Genomic DNA, 19757 nt, shown 5'->3' with positions numbered 1-19757 from the left:
CAGCCAAACTAATGGGTGAGAGGGACAAGTGACTGTTTTATCTTGATGAGTAGAAGAGAAGAGAGCGACAGAGAATATGAGAAGGTGGTGTTATTCTTGCAGATTACTCAGTGTGCCACATCAGCATCATGTCATCACAATATGAGCATATCACATCAGCATCATATCAGCTCACAAATAGATAAATCTAAAGGTAACAGACATGATCTAGTCAAGTTGATACTGGAAGAAGACTACATTTGACTTTATCTAGTAGACTGTCGTCTCATGAAGCATATATTCTTTGAGAAACCAACCCAACAATAAGTGTGCCACTAAGGCCACTAGGCATGGAATCTGCAAACAAGTAGAATGGTTCTTTCATGATATCGACATCGACGACAAGGAGATTGGACGGAGACAGATGGTGGGCTCATGAGTTCACATCTGCCTCTCCGAGGACAAGTGATCACAACAGCTTCCACCTACCGAAGAATCCAATCAGATTGGCTTTGGAGAGAAGTGATTCGCATATATTGCCCCGTGAAAGCATTGCCCACCTAAGACCTGCACCACAAAAGAGTATGTTAAGTTTCTCCAAAAGAACTGGAAGTAATCCTCAGACTTCAAAAAGCTGATTCAAGAACCAACTTGCCAAGAGGCTCTGTTCACACACAGTGCACAAAGCTCCCGGCGATGCAGGGTTTCGTTAAGTGTCAATGTATGTAATGTTAACCTGCAAAGCAGAGAAGCTGTTTTCATGAAGGAACAGACACCAAGGTCGACCCTCATGCAAAGAAACATTGTCATGTTGCGATATATTGCTCTAGTTTACAAAATACAGCTTCGAATAGACAGGATAAGAAATTTTTGCTCACACAAAGTGATCTAGAATATCCTGGCATAAACTAAAAGGACTATTGAGAATGCTAAAGCCAACGCATCATGCAAATAGTAAAGCAAGGGATGCTTCATGAATATAGATTATTAAGTGATATACGGATGAGAACTGTTTAGGATATATGAGGTCTGATAAAGAAGCCATCATAAAGGCCCACATAATGACCAATGCACAACAACCTTCTCCGTCCGTAGGTCTACTTACACAAAAATTTCGGTGAGGAATCAGCTACTTTCTGGAAGAGAGGTGTTCCTCTGCTTGAACGCGTTCTTAATGGCTTCTTCTTTCTTGTCAATGAAATCAAAGAAGCGAAAAATGACTTGAGTACAGCCCCTGTTTGGTAGCTCACAGGTGGATGCAGGCTCTCTGTGCTTCCTATTGAAGCGAATAAACTGCCAGATTGACCTTAGAAAAAACAAGATAAGAGATGCAACAGTAGCAACACCACAGACCAGAAATAACCCCCAAAAGCTGTTGAAGTGAAGCTGGTCAGGCTCAGAGTTTATGCCACTCTGAACGATGCAGCTTGTGTTGCAAAACCACTTTTTGTGAATCCTCTGCAGTTCCCCATTCTCAGAGAGCTTGAGCATAGCTGTTGACATATCTATCGCAAGGGGAGAATCTCTTGGAAATGCCTAATATCATAAAACAAAGGAAAGCAATGTCATGATGGCAGAGAACAAACCAAACAAGCATCACAAGATTTCACTGGAACAATCTGTTATAAATTGGAGACATTTCTGATTCAAAGAATCATTTCATCTTTTTTATGAATCATATCAATGAAGTGTAGTTTAATCATTCACAAGAAGTGTCAAGTCAGCAATCAGGTAGTAGACGACTGGTGGGATGACAATGACAAAAGACAACCTTAAGAAATAGCCAATTCTTTGCTAACTGAACAGAAAAGACGATCAACAGCGAACATTGGTGGGCTCTCTCTGTGGGCACAAAAAGAATCATAGGCAGGGGAAGAGCCTGAAATTGCATATAGTGGAGGGAGACAGGGAACAGTGCCGTCCCAACAAATACTAAACACTGGCAGAATAAACAAATAGTACACAAATATTATACTGTTCATACCATGAAAAGAACAAAACATGTATATGATCTTCATGATTAGAATAAAACTAAAAATACAGTAAAATAATACTAAACTATAGATGTATTGGATGAATTACTTGAGGAAAGTGTGATATAATGTGCGGTTGAAATTTGCTTTGAAATATTTTGTAAACAATTCTCACAATTTCACATAAAATAGAACAACACAAAGTACCTAATATGAGAAAGTAAATCAGGGAAGCAGGGATGTCTAAATTTTGATGATGGAAGACGCAGGTATCTTTATTATGAATTACAAAAGTGAATTAATTTGTTTCTGAAGAGTGGCATAACAAAATTTCTGACACACAACTTAAATTTAAAAGGAAGAGATCTCATGTTTAAAATATTTGCTGAAGGCCATTTTATAAAATATTAAAATATTTATAGCCATGGAGGATAAGCTATAAATTAAACCTAAGATTACAAACTGAGTGACATGGATGTTTTATTTAATTTATTACTGGATTGGATTCAAAAACCAGATATGAAAAGAAATCAAGACTCAAATATTTTGCCCTATAAATGAAATGACTATTGTTGATAAACTGCAAAGTTTGGTTGGAATTTTTCAGTAACCAATATAATATTTAATTTCATTATAATTTAAATATAGCATGCTAGTGAAAATGTTTGTCATCATCTTATTTTCATTTATCAAAAAGAAATGAAGGAAGCAATTTTTTACTCCCTTCTATACAAAAGAAGAATATGATAAAATTTCTTGCAACAAAATCATTCAGAAACATGGTTCTTGAAATTTGAAAAAAAAAAAAAAAAAAGTATTCATCAAGAAAATTTCAATTCATATACATTCACTATTTTGTGTTTGTGTGCTTGAAAGAGTTTACTTACAAATCCCCATCCATTCCGCGTGAAGGACTGCCCTATGATGCCAAATCCACTTGTTTTTGCTACAAACAACTCAACATATGGAAGCTCATCTACAATTGCTGCCACACCTCCATTTTTTGGCCCACGTTCTAGTGCTTCTTTGTAAGCTTCGGGAGAACCAAGTGAAACAAGCCTTGATGGTTGTACATTAAGTCCATCTACAAGGTAGCTTCGGGCAAAAGATCCTTCTTGGTAACCAATAGGTTCATTACTAGCAATTAAACTGTCAATTCCTTTTATTGGAGACGAAAGTTGTTGGACAGTAAGAAATGAAGTTAAACTCGCAGTGTAGCTTGACGTTATCACCATCAGTAGAAATAGCCATACCATCATAACAAATCGTCCAAGTGTGCTCAAAATTTCTTCTTCTGGAACAAAATTTGTAAAATATTAGTTTGCATCCACTATTTGCGATAGGTTTTAAGTATCAAGAATGATGACTAGTATTTATACACCATGTATCACATTCAGAAATCACTTACGCTGTGACTGGAAAGGTGTTGAGAAACTAAACCTGTAAAAAATATGCAAGTTAATTAAATGTGTCAGTCATAAGCCATGAACATTTAAATTCCAATATGAATCAAGAAAAAGCTAGTCAAGGCTGGTGATCAATTTTGTGTCATGAACTTCTCTGACCAAGTTTTGCTGGCATGCATGTCAGGGTACTCAAAAAATAAAATGGGCATAAAACATCATATAGATATATACTTGGGATCAGAATATTGGAATATAGCATGCTTTAATAAATTATGAATATTTTTAAAATTTTCCAAATCAAATAAGATTATAGGTTTTTCTTAATGTTATTTGTCCTAAAGTAGGACCTCAAATGACTAGAACAAATCTCCGAAATACAAAGTTTTTATAACTTGATTGCGCAGGAAAATCCGAATAAACTAGAAGGCCGTACTTTTGAAAAACATTGAGAAACAAGAATTTGTTTTCTTAGATAGAAATGATGTATTCCAACCAAAGTCAAACTTTATAACCGGTAGTGAGCATCTCAACTAGAACTTGTCATCAAATGTACCAACACATTGGGTCAAACATAAGGTTCCTTGATAGTAAGGTTCAACCAAGATTATTTCCAACAACCTGATTAAAATTTGATTTAGTAATTTTTAATTATTAGATCTACTTAATAATAAAAACTGAGCTGTATTGTCCATAGCATTAGAACATAATAGCCCTCAGACAATACAACTAACTGGTACTTAAAAACCTTGATGGTTGTTTGTAAGAATTATATTTAACAAGGACAGATATAGCCAACAAACACAAACAACAACAACAAAGTCATAATGTTTGTCAAGCACAATAGATATAGTCAAACAGGATTCACATTGCACTGTTGTCTGTCAAGTACAATAGATAGACAAATTCATGAGCTCCTTATCAGCCTTATCAGTTTAAACTTCATCCAATAATACCCAGTGGCAAGTAAATATGCTTTGGAGTATCCATAACTCCTAATGGACATTTAAAAATATATGAAAGGACAAACTAAAATAGCTCATGGATTCACCAAATCCAACAACTACTAATCCTTATGTGTTTAAGCTTGTAGAAAGAGTCTCATCCATGTAGTCTGCTCTGATCCTACTGGCTTATGTCCTTACAAAAGCAAATGCATTCTTCTTGACACTGTTCTTGTCCTCCTAATTTAGTAATTTACTTGCATCTTAATCTTCGTAACATAAGATAAAATGAAGAACGAGGAACAAAAAACAAATGATTTTCCTTGAAAACAATGAATAAGGTTATATTGTGATTCATTGCCATCAACTTTCTGCAAAATGTTGTGTTTGTCGAGGTTTCAAAAATCAGAAACTCTTAGTTAACAACCATAAATAGCTGCAAAACTAGATTGTAAAGAAAGACCTTTCAAAGATTGTATGATGTCTTATACATGTCCACATATAGCCAGACAAAATCAGACATATACCAGAATTCAAGAAAGAAGAACTTGCTGAATTACTAGAAGTGCTAACTCAATAAGTAGAAATCAGATCCAAGCTTAATCTACAAGTCGAAATCAAAGTTTCTAAACAAAGCTTACAGAAACATAGTTATGCACTGTCGCGTTGGTGGGCCCCGGAAATCACTATTTACCCTGTGCTCAAGTAGCCAAATAACCACCCCAATGACAAAAAAGAATGCTCCAGTCACGCACCACATTCCAACAGTAAAAGGCCTGAGAAAAACCCAAGCACTTGACTTTATACTTCTGATTGGAGCCAATATGACAAGGCCAGTACAGATGTACGGCTGAGTAAAATCTGAGTTTCTACTCCGACTTGTGACTATTGCAATATCTCCAATGGCTGCATCAACAACCTAAGATATATTTCAGTGTAAATGTAAGCAATAAAGGAAACCAAAAGATATAACCTACTAGTTTTAACTCAATAAAAGAGGTTGCTGATTAGGAATTACATGTTGCACAACCATGTTCACAAGCTCATCATAATTTGGATTGGTCTGACCATTTCCAATAGGCACAAACTTATATGGAACCTCATAAGGAATCAGTTTCATTATCTCTTTGAACACATCAATGCAATATCCACTAACATTCTCCATATCTCCGCCGTTTGTTACTCTTACAAACTCCAGATAACTGGCTCTATTAGGAACTGCTATTCTCAGTGGCCTCTCATTACTTGCTACCACCCAACCACGTGGAGTTTCCGTCTTCCCACCTGGCCAAGTTATTCTCCCAAGAACCTGGTTGAAGCTCAAATTTTTTGGTCTGTTTATGAGTAAATTTTCAGGTAAAGAGATGGAGAGACCTGAATGGTTAGACCAGTAGCCAACTCTATTAGTCACTGAACCACGAACATTAATAATTTCATACATGCGGCTAATGAGGTTTTTATCACCATCAAACTGAATTTGACCAGATAAACCAGTAAAATTCAAGAGTAACAATTTTTTAATTAGTAGGTGCCCTCCATCAAAAGTTTTAAGCATTCCCAGCTGCATCTTTCCCTTTATACTCTGTAGGTTACTGTTAGACGAAAAAGTGATGTTCTCATACTCATTAAGGAAGTCATTGATAGCATGGGCAGTGGCCCAAACTGTATCATATGCAAAGAAGCCATATGTACTCAAGTTTAAGCTCACCAACCCCTCTTTTTGTAATTCACCCCATCTAGACACAAAAGCTTCTTTTTGGTTTGAGTGAGGAATGTATTGACGAAAACTCACTACTCCTTGCAAATAACTTATAGAATTAGAAGCGGCTGTTTGAGATGTATCAAGAACAGTAGAAAGCCAATCTGTAGCCAGCCAAACGTATCCATCAGTCATCATATGAAGCTGCTCAGCAACAGAAAATATATTAAGACCAGCGTCTGGGGTAGCATGCACCACATAGACTCGTGGACCTAATGTCTTCGACTTCTGCAGCAAATCTATAAGCTTATTCCGAGTAGCTTTGACTGGCAACGCAATCTTATACATCTTTGACATGTTCTCTGCAAGCTCGTCATCAAGATAGTATATCCCGTTCCTTCCGTAATCATCATCTACATAAATTGCAATGACTTGTCTCCATCCAAAATATTCTATTAGATCTGCCATCGCTGCCATCTGATAGGAATCACAGTGTGTCGTGCGAACAAAGAAGGGAAATTGAGAAGAAGAAAGAGTCGGATCTGTAGCTGCAAAAGATATGAGTGGTATTTGAAGTCCACCAGAAATAGATGAAATCATGTGAGCTATTGCAGAGGATTGCGGTCCAATTAGGGCAATTGCATCATGCTCCAGAACACTCAAGGCTGCAGGAGATGAAAATGGTTAAAAAAATTCTCCGAGAAAGGTAACCATATCTTGGTTAAGAAAAAAAGTTATGTACTGAAAGAATCAAACGAAAACCCAATGCAAATGATTTGACATATAACATCATTACTTCTATAAGACAGATCAGACAGTTCTATTGATGAAGTAATTGTGCCTCACTTTTCTTCCACCATAAAATGAGCATTTGACTGTTACCTCTTTTGTACTTGCAAACAGACATACAACTTTTCCATATATACCAAATACATGCAATACATCTTGATGAAGTAATTCCCTTCATATTACAAATTTATCAATCAGTGCCAACAAATAATGATTTCATGTGATAACTAAAACCAATCCCAAATGCTCATCGTCATGATTTTTCTCGATCATCTATGTTGTGTTGGTGCGAGGCCAATAATTTGTTTCTCTAGTGAGTTGCAACAAAAATGGGGACATGTAAAGCCAGAAATTTACATGAAGATCTACAAGGACTCATTCAATAAATTCAGGCCATCTTGCGTGATCGATATGGATATCCATCAACCATCATGCTAATAGAAAACTTTACATGCAAGGAATCTAAGTGAATCAAGAACATATGGTTGACCAATTAACAGTGAATTTGGTTGTTGCAATTCCAGATTTCTTTTTGTTGAAAGGAGAAATCGGACCATGAGAAAAAGAAGATAAAAGTCTCGAGGAACTATAATAAGATTTGGTCTTTAATGATTATGCATCAAGAAGAAAAAGGAAAAAAGAATAATTCTTGGTGCCTAATCACAAAAGATCAAACCTCGTTCCAGCTATTTGAGATTGGCAGCATAAACCCTCCCATCGGAGCATCATCAAGAGGAAACACAAAAGAAACATGTGCAAGAAACCACATTACCTGCAGCAGATCCAAGAAAAACGCTACAATTTGCATCTCGCATAACGAGATTCAACCGCGTCCCCCCGAGAACCGACGCATTCGCATTGACATCGGCGACAGCAGCTTCGATCGCGGCCTTTGCAACTCTACCGATGACGGAATCATAGGTTAACACAGCTCCAATATTCACAACAGCAGGCCGCTCAGCACCCGCAAAAACACCGAATCCAGTAGCGAGAAGGAGCAAGAACCAGAGCACGCCACCACGACCCATGATCCAAGGCAAATCCAGCCACCGTAGTGTCAGTCGGTACTGATGAAGGAATCAATCAAGACAGAAACAGTTTGAAAACCTGGCCCTCACGTTCCAAACATGAAGCTCGTTCCTTTTTACTCGAAAGTTTGTCCCTTTTTCTAGCAAGGGAACAGTAACGGCGATAAAGGAAGGGTTTTTACTGAAATGAAGTGAAAAGGAGTGTCTTTTCTGCACTCAGAGAGAGAGAGAGAGAGAGAGAGAGAGAGAGAGAGAGAGAAGTTTTAACCTGCAATGAAGATGCGAGAAATCGCAGTGACGGCATGCGTGTGAGGGTGGGGTTTGAAGACGAGAGTGCCATAAAAGGGACATTTTGTCTAGTTTTCTTTAGCTAGAAGGAAGAAAACGCCATCGTGGGAAGAAGGGGTATGCTTCTGGAGAGCTCAAGAAGTAAGAAATGTTTCTCTCTCACCATCGATTTAGTTAACCCTACGACTCCATTTTCCTATAGATGAGATGATGATCATATTTTGTGCTGATTAAAATGTTCTTAATGGAATTTCCAGTGTCGGTGGTGGTTGAGTTCCCCTTCACAGCTCGCGTAATAGACGCGGAGAGCGTCGCCTCCACACGAATCAATCTAAGAAGAAAACGGGATAGATGACATCGGACGCCATGGAGATGACAACAACGCCTCATCATTATTCTGATAGTTTTATTATTATCCAACATGAAATAGTATTTTTATTTATGAAACAACAGTTTAGTTTTATTTTTATTTTTTTATCTTAATACTTTTTTTTATTATCCAAGATGAAATAATTTGATTCGAAGTCCAACATTATTATTATGCATTTGATTCGATGAATTTTTTTTAATATTTTAGAAATTCTGCCCTGTAAAATTTTTTTTGATGAATAAGTTCTTTTTTGTTATTTTATAAATAGAATTAACATATAACGATGATATTTGAAAAAGGAAAAAACGGATATGCCAAGAATCATATTATGTTTATTGGAACGAACGGTACAAGAAGTATGCCAAAGCAGTAATCATACAAACATCCACACACGGTATTTATTACCTCAAAATTTCAACTTCAAAGTCAACGGTCATTCCACACTAGGGTGATGATCATCTAAGTATCATATAAAAGACATCAATAAATTATTCTACACAAAACCACACTTCACTGCAATAATTTCAAATGCCAACTTGAAGGAAACTGCACAATCCAGAGCTGAAGACACCAATATATTCCAAAGCAAAACCATACACACTAGAAAGAGTTCTGAAAGACCTACCTAATGTCAACTCAAAGCCAATGGTTACTGCACAATCCAGAGATGAAGACATGTAACAATATTGCCATGAATCAATTGGTTGCTGTACTGTCTTTAGAACAAGGCACAAAGATGTTAAACAAGAAATTCACATATATATAAGTAGTTTACAACAAAGATCAAATTCCGTCTGATCATCATCACAACAGCAAATCCAGTCCAATAATTTGACTTCTTACTCCTCAGACGCCAGTATGAGTTGGAAGTAATGAGATGACCCAAGGAATAAGCTGACAGAAACTCGTCACACAAGCTTCATCATTTACCTATATTCTTGAAAATTAACGTGGCCTGTAGCTTGAGCATGTGCGATCGCCTCCTAGATAATCCAAGACAAACTGGTTAGAAATAAGACAAAAAGGCATTCGTACAATAAAGATAGCAAAACAGATCTTGAATCGATAGTAACCTTCTGGCCGGTCAAACCAACTTGGCATACTCCACAGCGTAATGTAAAATTGGCAGTGTCTGTGTAACTTCTCTTCCTAGAAGACGGAAAAAGACAATGCATATCAAAAACAGATACTTGGCAGCATCCTGAAATATATTGCCGAAGCATCTAGAAAATCTGTGAGGTCACAATCAACCTCTGATATTGAACAATTGGAGACACCAGGATCCCAACTACATGTCACGGGCATCAACTAAAACAAATTAATCTACTGTGAAATACATTTCATTTTGAGTATACCATTTATTATACCAGAAATTAGTTCTTTTGCTCACTCCACACTAACTATTTGAGGGAACTAAAACAAACGGGAATATGATGGTGAACCAAAACATCAACAATCTTGAGGATCTTCATGTTCCAATACTACTGTCGAGTAACAGCTTTTAGTTGGGAAATGGATATAAGCTCTTACCTATGAGCATCCTTAACAAGATTAAGAGAAAGGTTCTCCACGGGCCCAATGGAACGGTCACTTCTTATAGAAAATACGGTCTGATCAAACTCTTCAGGTGCCCCTTCAAATGGTGACATCTGGAAAATACAAATTGAATAAACACGAGAAAGTTTTTATCAACTATGATGAATTATTTCGTGATAAATATTTTTTTCTGAGACCTCCACAAGGTTCACATACAGCTAGTGCGTCATAATGTAGACCATCATAGATGAGCATGACCCTTTCTTGGTAAGACTTCCCCTGTTACCCAATCCAACAGAAGAAGAAAAGGCAACTTATAAATCTAAAGAAAAAACAGCATCCATAGGATCACAACGATGAAATACTAACCTGACCATACAGATCACATCGAGTGCTTTGTATATCATAAGCTGCAATTTCACGACCATAGTACTCTGACAGAATAGACAACTCTATAGCACCTGTGGGAAATAGGTATAGAATAGTACATCACATTGTTCCACTACTGGGGAGAATCACAGGTATGTTATCCATAATTGACAGCTACATTAAAAAAAAAAACAAAGAAGCTGCCATTTGAACAGGTACGAAAGAGCTGAAAGTTTACTCCATAGACCACACAGTTTAGATTTAATGGTACAACAAGAGAGGATGTTGTGTTCCAGTCCATGGGCAAACCCACAGATTCAAACAGTCCATAATAAAGGTGCTCTAAACAAGTGACCTTCTAGATATTTAGGGAATCAAAGAAGGATACACTTCCTTTTGTTTATTTACTTCGGATTTTGGTTAAAGATTAAAAACCTACATCTGCTGGCTAGAGGTAATAAACACTGTTAATGGAAAAGGCTAGTTGCACAGAATAAACAGAAACTAATCCCCCAAAATCATAAGGATATTATTGCATATTTTGGCCAGTTGATTCTCTAAAAATCTTCAAGACTTAAGTATCCATTAATCTTTATGTAAGCATAAGTTACCCATTGCTCCTTAAAAAAACATATGTCCCAATTATATGATTAACCTTGTTTAATATGCCTATAAGTTATCTTTGCAATCGACCACTTGCTTGTTTTAGATATGTAAGTAAGGTTGTTAAATTCGCAATATAGGTCCTATGATCGTGTGATCTTACAATGCAAATCATATAGCTCAGATTAGGCTTGACAAGTCAGGTCGGATGTTGTAACATAAAAAGGGTGGAATCAACCTGACTTGAGAGTTGACTCAATAAGACTAGTCAACTCGAACAACTCGGCTCGAGTTTACTGAGCCAACTTAGTTGACTTTACATAAAAAAGAAAAAAGCAAAAACTCAATTAAGACAAAACGACTTCAATAAAGGAGAGACGATGCAACAAGCCCTGACCAATGTTGTTGCTCGCGATCAGAGGCTTACCGACGGCCATTCTATGTACCGCAATCCTAAGGAGATGAGCCCTAACCGCTGATCACACCCACGTCGAGAGGGTGTTGTGGCCTGCCAACTTCGCCAGCCATTCAATGTTGTTGATCATCACAAGTGCTGTTTCTCCTCCCCTCTCCTGCCTCTCTTCCAATCTCCTCTCTGTTCTTCTCCTCCAAGCGACTCCCATCTCTTCTCTCTTCCCCCTCTCTTACCTCTCTTCCCATCTCCTCTCCTTTTTTTTCCTTCTGTCTTCTCCCATCTTTTCTCCTCTCCTCCCCTCTTCCTATCTCAACTCCTTTCTTCGACTACATGATGTTGAGTACATGTTGTTTTAGCTTGAGTAAAGTCCACTAGTATCTTTTCTATTAGAATCCTGTATATTCATTCACTGTAAAAAAACAGCTGTTTGTTTTTACTATATAGGACAGTAGGACACTTAAAACTTAAAGCAAACTTAGTAGCTAAATCTTAATTAAGAAAATCTAAAAATTTCTTTTATGTTTTATTTGTTTTATAATTTGTAGAATCTTATGATCTGATCCAATCCCAACCCCTCTAACATCATAGGTAGGAAAGCAAGTTTCACAACCAAGCATATAAGTAACATTGTCACCAAAAAAAAAAAGGCAACCTCCATTAGTACATGGAGAAAGGAGTACTTGAATGGAAATGTGCAGATAATTTTCATATCTAGTATGTATCAATAAATTGGATATGGCTACCTATGAGATCTTGTATTTCTAGTTTCAAATTATCTATCATATGCCAAAGTGGACAATAAATCAATTCTTAGTACATCAAAGCAGTAAATTCTGACTAAAGAGAATATCAGATAATACAGCAAACCCATTCTGTGCCTTCAGGTAAGGAAACAAAGAGGTTGATGGTACCCTCTTAAGATTGTACTTAAATAAGTAATTGTGTCTTTAAACAGAACAAATCCAACTCTGATTGTCACATAGCTCCTTCCTCAAATCAACTAATTTTTCAAAATAAAGATAACAAATAAAGAAAGCTAGACCTACAACACATATTACAAAAAAGTTCAGGGTCCCAGAAAGTTGCAAGAAGCAATAACTTCCATACACTAGTACTCAAATACATTGAATGGATGTTGCCTAATTAAGGGCAAAAATCATCTAAACATGGCCTCAATAATCAATACCATCTGACTACGATATTCTTCTTTTGAATATATATCAATCGATATGTGCCGGTCTGAACAGTGCATAAACCCTTGTCCCCTCCCTCTGCTATATTCTCAAAAATTCAGAAGGAGAAAACTCATACATAATGAAGCCAATCTCCATCTTTTAGTTTTTTTTTTTTTAAAGAAAACTTCAAGACCTGTATAAGCCAATCTCCTTTGCATGCATGCGACACCCTTGCTAGCACAAAATTCATCAAGCATAAAGGAAATTGATCTTAAAGGCCACAGTTGCATGTTTTATCCAAGACAATCAGTAAAACCATATAATGCAGATCCTAGTGCAACATTGTACTAACAGATTACTTCATAAACATAGCTGTGGTATTTCTTACGGTGTTAAATGAAGTAATAATGGCATGAATCACCAACAAAGATATGAAGACATAATATGCAAGAAAACAGAATGATAGAAGTAAATGGATCTTTAAAATTTCGCACTTTGCTGTACTTCTCTGGCAGAAAGTCACAGAGCACTCACCGCCCCATTTATCAGGATCCTGAATCCATGCACAATATTCATTATTTGGCTTCCCCAAAAAAGCTTCAGTATATTTTCCTGGATCACTTGCCACAACTGCAGCTATAACCTTCAACACAGGAGAAGACAATTGTTATACAACCATGAGCCAAGAACAAAAAAAGAAAAGCATGGACAAGTTAGGTTCATTGTTATAATATGATGCATCAGGTAGTAATGATTTACTAAAATGGATATCCCAATTAAATTCATTTAGACAGAAAAGCTGTGCATTAGCAAATATGTTAGTTTGGACCGCATTACAGTCTGATTCCGCCACATGGACAAATATGAAATCCAGCAAAGAGTGCATGTTTATGTGTTGCATACATGAATGGAAGCACAATTCTGGTTACATCTATGTCTACAGATTACATGTTTGAACACAACAGTAATATTAACATAGGCATGTCTATGGATAATCATCTGTAGGAATGAATGATTGCAAACAGTAAAGAATCTATTTGGATTTTGTGTAAATAGAAGTCCAAATTTGTGTATGCATATGTGTGGTTACAGAATACACAGGACACCAATCATTGTAAATTATATAAATGTCACACTAAAAATATAAATACATAATTATGAACTTGTAAATATGGTTGAAATGTTAGAGTTGTCAAAAGCTTCAAAGACTTGCCTTTTTATGAACATGCAATTATGGGGTTCTCAACAGGTGAAGAAGGGAAAGAAAGGCAAGTGGATTTTAATGGGCTATTCTTCCAATGTGTATGCAAACACAATAATAATTGGGCATTGCTTTTTTTCACAATAACCGAGCATTGCTCTTTTTAGTCAGATGATGAATGCTATTCAATGAGGGATTTTGTTGGTTTAACCTCAGGTTGAAACAAATGTCAAGCTACAGCAGGGCACATGAGCTGTATATTCTAGAATAGATTGAGGAACCAGATTTTCATGCAATTCCTAGTTGTTTTTCAGCCCATTTTTCTTAAGATTTTAACTTTTGAAAGAATCCGAATTGAGTTGCTTCAAAAGATTTTGTCTTGTGTTTCGTTCTGTCTAATTTCTGATTAGGGAAAACAGAGGCGGTGAACCAAGGCCTTCTCCGCCACCGTCCAGAGAGGAACTTGGAGGGTCAATAGAGGTAAGTACTCTTTCCACATATCTTTTTTGTTGTCTCCTTGAATCTTATCTTCATAACAATGTCATCATGATTTCACAATCCAGATGACTATTAAGCTGGCAAAAAGGGGTTGACATTGCCAGCTTGATGGTAAATTCCTGTCGTCAAAACAAGCCATCGTGATAGTAATATGACCAATCATAAAACAGAAATCCAACTCAAATGACCATAGAAAGAAAAAAATCCACAAGAAAAAAAATGCAATTCGAAGAAGAAGAAGAAGAAGAAAACCTGTCTCAAATATGGAGCTTTGGTTTTGTCGTGTTCCATGACGTACCTGCGGAAGAAGCATGGCTTCCTTTAGCAGATCTACAACAGATTGCAAAAAAGAGTTCCAATAACGCACCCGACAGCATTGAAGAGGCAGCTATTATCCGAGGGGATCACTCTCCGCACCACGATCTCGTCCATGCTATTAAATTCCCAGCTGCGGGCACACAAATCAGACTCCGAAAGGCCCAATCAACAAGCAATAAACAGAGGAAAATCAAGAAAGCAAATCGAATCCGAGGATACAAAAGGAAATTGATGAATACATGAGCAAACAAAAAATGGAAACACAAAAGAACCAATCAAGATCCAAGCAACAAATCGAGTGAAATATGGCGACGAAAAGGCAATTCAATCCAAAAATTAAGAGCATAAAATTAACAATAATCAAAAGAATCAAGCAGAAGACGGGAGAGAAAAACAACAAATAAATCGAGGAAAAACAGATGAATAATTTCTTAAACCTTCTCGAAATCCAAGAATGAGGAGCAGCCAAGTACTAAAAAGAAAACCGAAATTTAAGATGAGGAGATTGAATGGTAAAGAAGAATTCTTTTTTGCTTGGACCGAGAGCAACTTGTGAACGGAAGCGGCGTGCGGGAAGCGACAGAGAGAATGAGAAGGTTGGGTTGGTGTGAGATCGATGGGAGGAAATAAAGAGAAAGGGGGGGGGAGCGGAGCGGAAGGGGGGTTGGAAGCGACAGGGGAGATGGATTTGATGCCTAAATGGAAAGGAGTGGCTCAGCTGCCACCCGAGACGTTAGCTGTATCGTATGTCGAGTTGAGGGTTCTTTATTTCTGACTTGTGCGGGATACGATGGAGGGGATCGGCGTTGGTGCGGTGGCAGGTACCACTTCAAAAATGTGCCTGCAACTGCACTTTGCTGTCCATCCAATGTCATTATTGCTTCCACAAATACAAGCAAGTAGTAATTACAGGTAATTACAGGTATAATTACTTCCCAAGGAGATGACGTCCGTAATTAGAAAAGAGACACAGATACCAAGGAATTGGTAACATGAGAGAAACAAGTAACAATAACAATAATAAATCTATTAAATCTTATCTTTTTTATTACAATCACAAAAGTTAACTTAAAAAAATATTTAAATCTTTATTTGTATTGTAATCAAATATTTAATTTAGATTTTATTTTTTTTCTTTTTCTTGTTAATATAATTTAGAAAATAATTATTCAATAATATTATTTTTATAATAAAATAAATAAATATAAAATTAAAAAAATCTTACTTTATACGGAGAGTTCACCTTTCCTCACCAAGACGGAAGGAACGAGAAATTACATCATAAGATAAGTTTTTTTTTTATTTTCTTAAATATCTAAAATTTTATTTTTGAATTAAAATATATTATAATTATTCATATTATATGTAGTTTCTAAAAAATTTTTCTAGTCTAAAATTTTATTATTGGAATAAGACATGTTACAACTATTTTTGTCCTATGAAGTTTCTAAATTTTTTTTATCCTTTTAAAGGTTTGAAATTTTATTTTAGAATTAAAATATGTTACAATTATTCATGTCATATGTATTTTCTAAAAATTTTATCTTGAATGCATGATATTTGATTTTTATTAGATTATACAATGTTTGATTAAAAATACTATTTTCTCTTTTATAAAATTTTATTTTTATTAATTTATTACTATTTATTATGTTTTAATGACTCAATGTTAATGAATGGATATTTTGATAATAATTTTATGATGTCATAATTTAGAATTGAGAAAATTGGATAGAATTTAAGTTGAAATCAATCAGTAAGCTAGGTGCCTAACCCTTTTAGCTATGCTTGTAGACTAGGCTCAGCCAACAAGCCAGGCCCAACCAGTAGGTTAGCTTAACCCAAGCCAACATGGGTAGTCTTGTGCAGTGCACTTGACCAATCCATGGGCTATGGGCTGGCCCGACCTGATATGGTGCATGCACAATCATATGTAGTGCACATGACCGGTATATAGATTGGCTCAATCAATATACATGACCGGTATATTGATTGAACCAAATCAAATTTGATTAGATCAATTCAGGATAATTTAGAACCAGTTTGACTTGTTCAAATTTGTTTAACCTAAATTGAACTGATCCAAATTATACTAGTCTAAGGTAGTTTCAAATCGGTTAAATAAGGATTAGAGATAGGTTCACCTAGGTTATAATTAAATCGAGTTTAATTTGTTCGATTAAGCTAGGGTTCAAATCATATGAGGGATAATTAATATTATTTGACATTAATGATATTTGAAAAATAAATTTAGATGTTTCAATGTATTATTTCATCGTAATATAGACATGAACAGTATGAGATGATTTTGTTTCCCTATCAAGGGTAGGTAGGGTGATGCCCTTTGGGGATCAATGAGCCATCGAACATGACAATTGAATGGCTCCTCCATCCATTGTTGAGAGAAACGTGTCCCTACTTTGGTAGGTGAGGGACACTATTCCATTAGGAGACTGCTCTTTCCAGCATTTGATATATGTCAGTCGGATGATTGACTTTCGAACATGTATTTATTTTATAGTTGTCTTATAAGGGTTCCTACTCAATGTTGCTAAATTTTTTTTATTTTTTTTATTTTTAAAATAGTCTCTCAATAATTCTAAATTGTATTCCAATGGAAAGCATATCTTTCTCTATCACTCAACTAGACCTAGTTGAACTTTATTTTTGAGTGGACGATAATATATTTCTCAATAAATCCCATAGTTACTTAACTCTCGATATAATTGTGGAAACATATTATAATTATATGAAAAAAATCTAGGATGTGACATATATTCAATTAAATAAATTTTAGGTTTCATATGCCTCTCCTCCTATTGTTAACAATATTCATTTCAAGATTCATCATAATATTATATATCATATAATACGAGTCGTACATATCAATTTGAAAGGGAATCGATAAGGTTAGTATATACTGATTTATTAGTATATCCTATCAAATCATTGTTAATATATTAGAATGATTCGGTACGTACTGTATGCATGAACGATAAGTACATTTGTATAGACCAATAAGACGAACCATGATTCATTTTATCTTTTTTAACTATTAGCTCTCCTTATATTTGTACCATCTTAAATCTTAAATGACTCAGTAAATTATTATTTTCATAATTATTCACTCAATTCATTGACATAAACATACTAGGCTACTACACCATAGTTCTTAGATGGTACAAGGGATCTAATCCATTAGACCAATCTGCATTCAGTTACTATGTAATTCCTCATTCATCTAATATCCTAGAGACCATATACCGAGCATGGTATTGTCAGGCCCATACAGAATTCATCCGAGTCTCACTCTTATCATATTCTCTCGAATAACTCCTCTCTCAATCCGAGTGAACCTGGGCAGGGATTTGCTTGAGTGAAAACATATAGGATATTCCTCTCATGATATCGAGAGTGGATGATCCTTTATTGACACCCAATTACCTTCCTAAGGTTGGCTATCATTCTCAATGGTCATTTGTACTAGATATAGAACTTCTTGATCTATAAATTTGATATCAAAGAATGAAGTATTCCAACAAGGCATCATAGGTGTCTCAAGTCTAGGGATCAGATACACAATTAAGACTACGAAATCATTGTCTAACGTTGAGGTATCATTAATCATCCAACATTCCATAAACGGATCATTCAGTGAACTTATTTTTCAATAAGCACCTACACAATATCTCTAGTGCCCCCACACAAGCAGCTATGAGACCAATTGCCTCCATTATATGGATGGGTATATAGTACCTCGGTTTGTCCGGTTACTTCGATATCCTTCTTGAGTAACTTATGACCAGAAATATTTAAGATCTGTATTTAAAGGTAAATTGGTCTCATGATCATAATTTCATCATGATCTAATTCTAATTACACAGATTCAAAGACATCACAGTATATTCATCATATAATATGAAGTGAAAAAAATATCATTATTAATATCAACCAAAATAAATTGTGCAACGTATCATACGTGTCATTACTCACGTGATTGACTTGCATGGCAATTGTAACTAGTAGTGAGGAGGTGCGTCGTTGCTGCCATCCAATGTGTGGACTTTCGCTAAAGAGGAGTTCATGAGAGCTTCTTCATCTAGGCAAACTAGGGTCTACGTTTTAGGGAATATACGAGTTTACCTATATGAGAACATCTCACTCCTCGATGAGGTTTTGTCGTTTTGAGTTTTAAACTCCTAGTTATCTCCCGGCAATCCGATTCTTTTTGTTTGAGAAACGGTTTTTGTTTTAATTTTTCGCTGCCCATGTGATACTCCTTGATATTTCCCAATAGCGCTGACCATCCTTACGAAGACTACCAAGGTGCGTCGTTGCTGTCATCCAGTGTGTGGACTTTCGTTAAAGAGGAGTTCGTGAGAGCTTCTTCATCTAGGCAGACCAAGATATGCGTTTTAGGGAATATATAAGTTTCCCTAGATAAGAACGTCTCACTGACCATCCAGGGAATATATGAGTTTCCCTATATGAGCTTCTTCATCTGAGAGTTTGTTTTAATTTTTCGCTGCCCATGTGATGCTCTTTGATATTTTCCAATAGCGCTGACCATCCTTACGAAGACTACTAAGGCATCATCGTGGTTTGAGACAAGGCATTCCATTTCTTCCTCTCTAAAAGTTATTTCTTGGTTGCCCTTGGTCTTGGGGTGCTTACCAATGATGGCTCGAGCATAAACTTTACGACTCGAGGTGTTGTCTCCTCATGAGGTCTAGTCGTCGATGTTGACATTGATCTATCTTTTTACTAACCCCTGAGGTCAAGGTGATGGCTCCCGACATCTTCGGATGAACCGCCTAAAGTGTCCTTATCATATGAGATCCTCAATCTATTCCTTAATATTGTGACAATCCTCCATATCATGAGCATAATCACGATAGAAACAATAATACCTAGATTTGTTTCTCTTTTTTAGTGGAGTCCTCATCGATCGGGGGTCTCTTATCAAGCCTCTTTCCCATATCTACAAGAAAACTTTCATTCTAGACAAGATTCAATGGGGTTAGTTCGGACCTCGAGCGAGGCAGGTCGAGTCATTCGCTTCTCCTCCACCGTGGCAATCTTAGGTAGGGGGCGAATTGTGGTTGCTCTTATTTCGATCTTTTGTAGGGTTCCCCATGCTTGCTCGAGATTATTGCATCGACGGTAATA

General features: G+C 36.2%; 2 protein-coding genes across 6 annotated transcripts; both read right to left on the bottom strand.

Annotated features, from left to right (window-relative positions):
* Positions 1 to 155: 155 nt before the first annotated feature.
* LOC135639055 (glutamate receptor 3.7-like) lies at positions 156 to 8281 on the bottom strand. Of its 3 annotated transcripts, none has more exons than XM_065152791.1 (8): positions 8084 to 8280; positions 7560 to 7854; positions 5318 to 6663; positions 4941 to 5218; positions 3361 to 3392; positions 2840 to 3246; positions 1085 to 1515; positions 156 to 546 (listed from the first exon to the last, which is right to left on the bottom strand). In XM_065152791.1, exons 1-7 carry the CDS (start codon positions 8153 to 8155, stop codon positions 1105 to 1107), a joined length of 2841 nt encoding a protein of 946 aa, XP_065008863.1. In that variant the 5' UTR covers positions 8156 to 8280; the 3' UTR covers positions 156 to 546; positions 1085 to 1104. The 3 variants fall into 3 exon arrangements, with proteins under 3 accessions (XP_065008863.1, XP_065008865.1, XP_065008864.1); XM_065152793.1 differs by having other exon boundaries at positions 7560 to 7955; positions 8084 to 8279; XM_065152792.1 differs by lacking the exon at positions 156 to 546 and adding an exon at positions 622 to 715 and having other exon boundaries at positions 8084 to 8281.
* Positions 8282 to 9149: 868 nt separating this feature from the next.
* LOC135581869 (OVARIAN TUMOR DOMAIN-containing deubiquitinating enzyme 2-like) lies at positions 9150 to 15251 on the bottom strand. 3 transcript variants are annotated; one of them, XM_065152520.1, is made up of 9 exons: positions 15026 to 15251; positions 14638 to 14718; positions 14523 to 14568; positions 13106 to 13214; positions 10379 to 10470; positions 10226 to 10288; positions 10004 to 10122; positions 9547 to 9622; positions 9150 to 9456 (listed from the first exon to the last, which is right to left on the bottom strand). In XM_065152520.1, the coding sequence occupies exons 2-9, from the start codon at positions 14700 to 14702 to the stop codon at positions 9400 to 9402; spliced, it is 627 nt and encodes a 208-aa protein (XP_065008592.1). In that variant the 5' UTR covers positions 14703 to 14718; positions 15026 to 15251; the 3' UTR covers positions 9150 to 9399. The 3 variants fall into 3 exon arrangements, with proteins under 3 accessions (XP_065008592.1, XP_065008594.1, XP_065008595.1); XM_065152522.1 differs by having other exon boundaries at positions 14638 to 14703; XM_065152523.1 differs by having other exon boundaries at positions 15139 to 15196.
* Positions 15252 to 19757: the final 4506 nt, after the last annotated feature.

This window comes from Musa acuminata, chromosome BXJ3-5 (assembly GCF_036884655.1).
Source record: "Musa acuminata AAA Group cultivar baxijiao chromosome BXJ3-5, Cavendish_Baxijiao_AAA, whole genome shotgun sequence".
Taxonomy (NCBI): Eukaryota; Viridiplantae; Streptophyta; class Magnoliopsida; order Zingiberales; family Musaceae; genus Musa; species Musa acuminata.
This window is presented reverse-complemented; position numbering and strand designations above follow the sequence as displayed.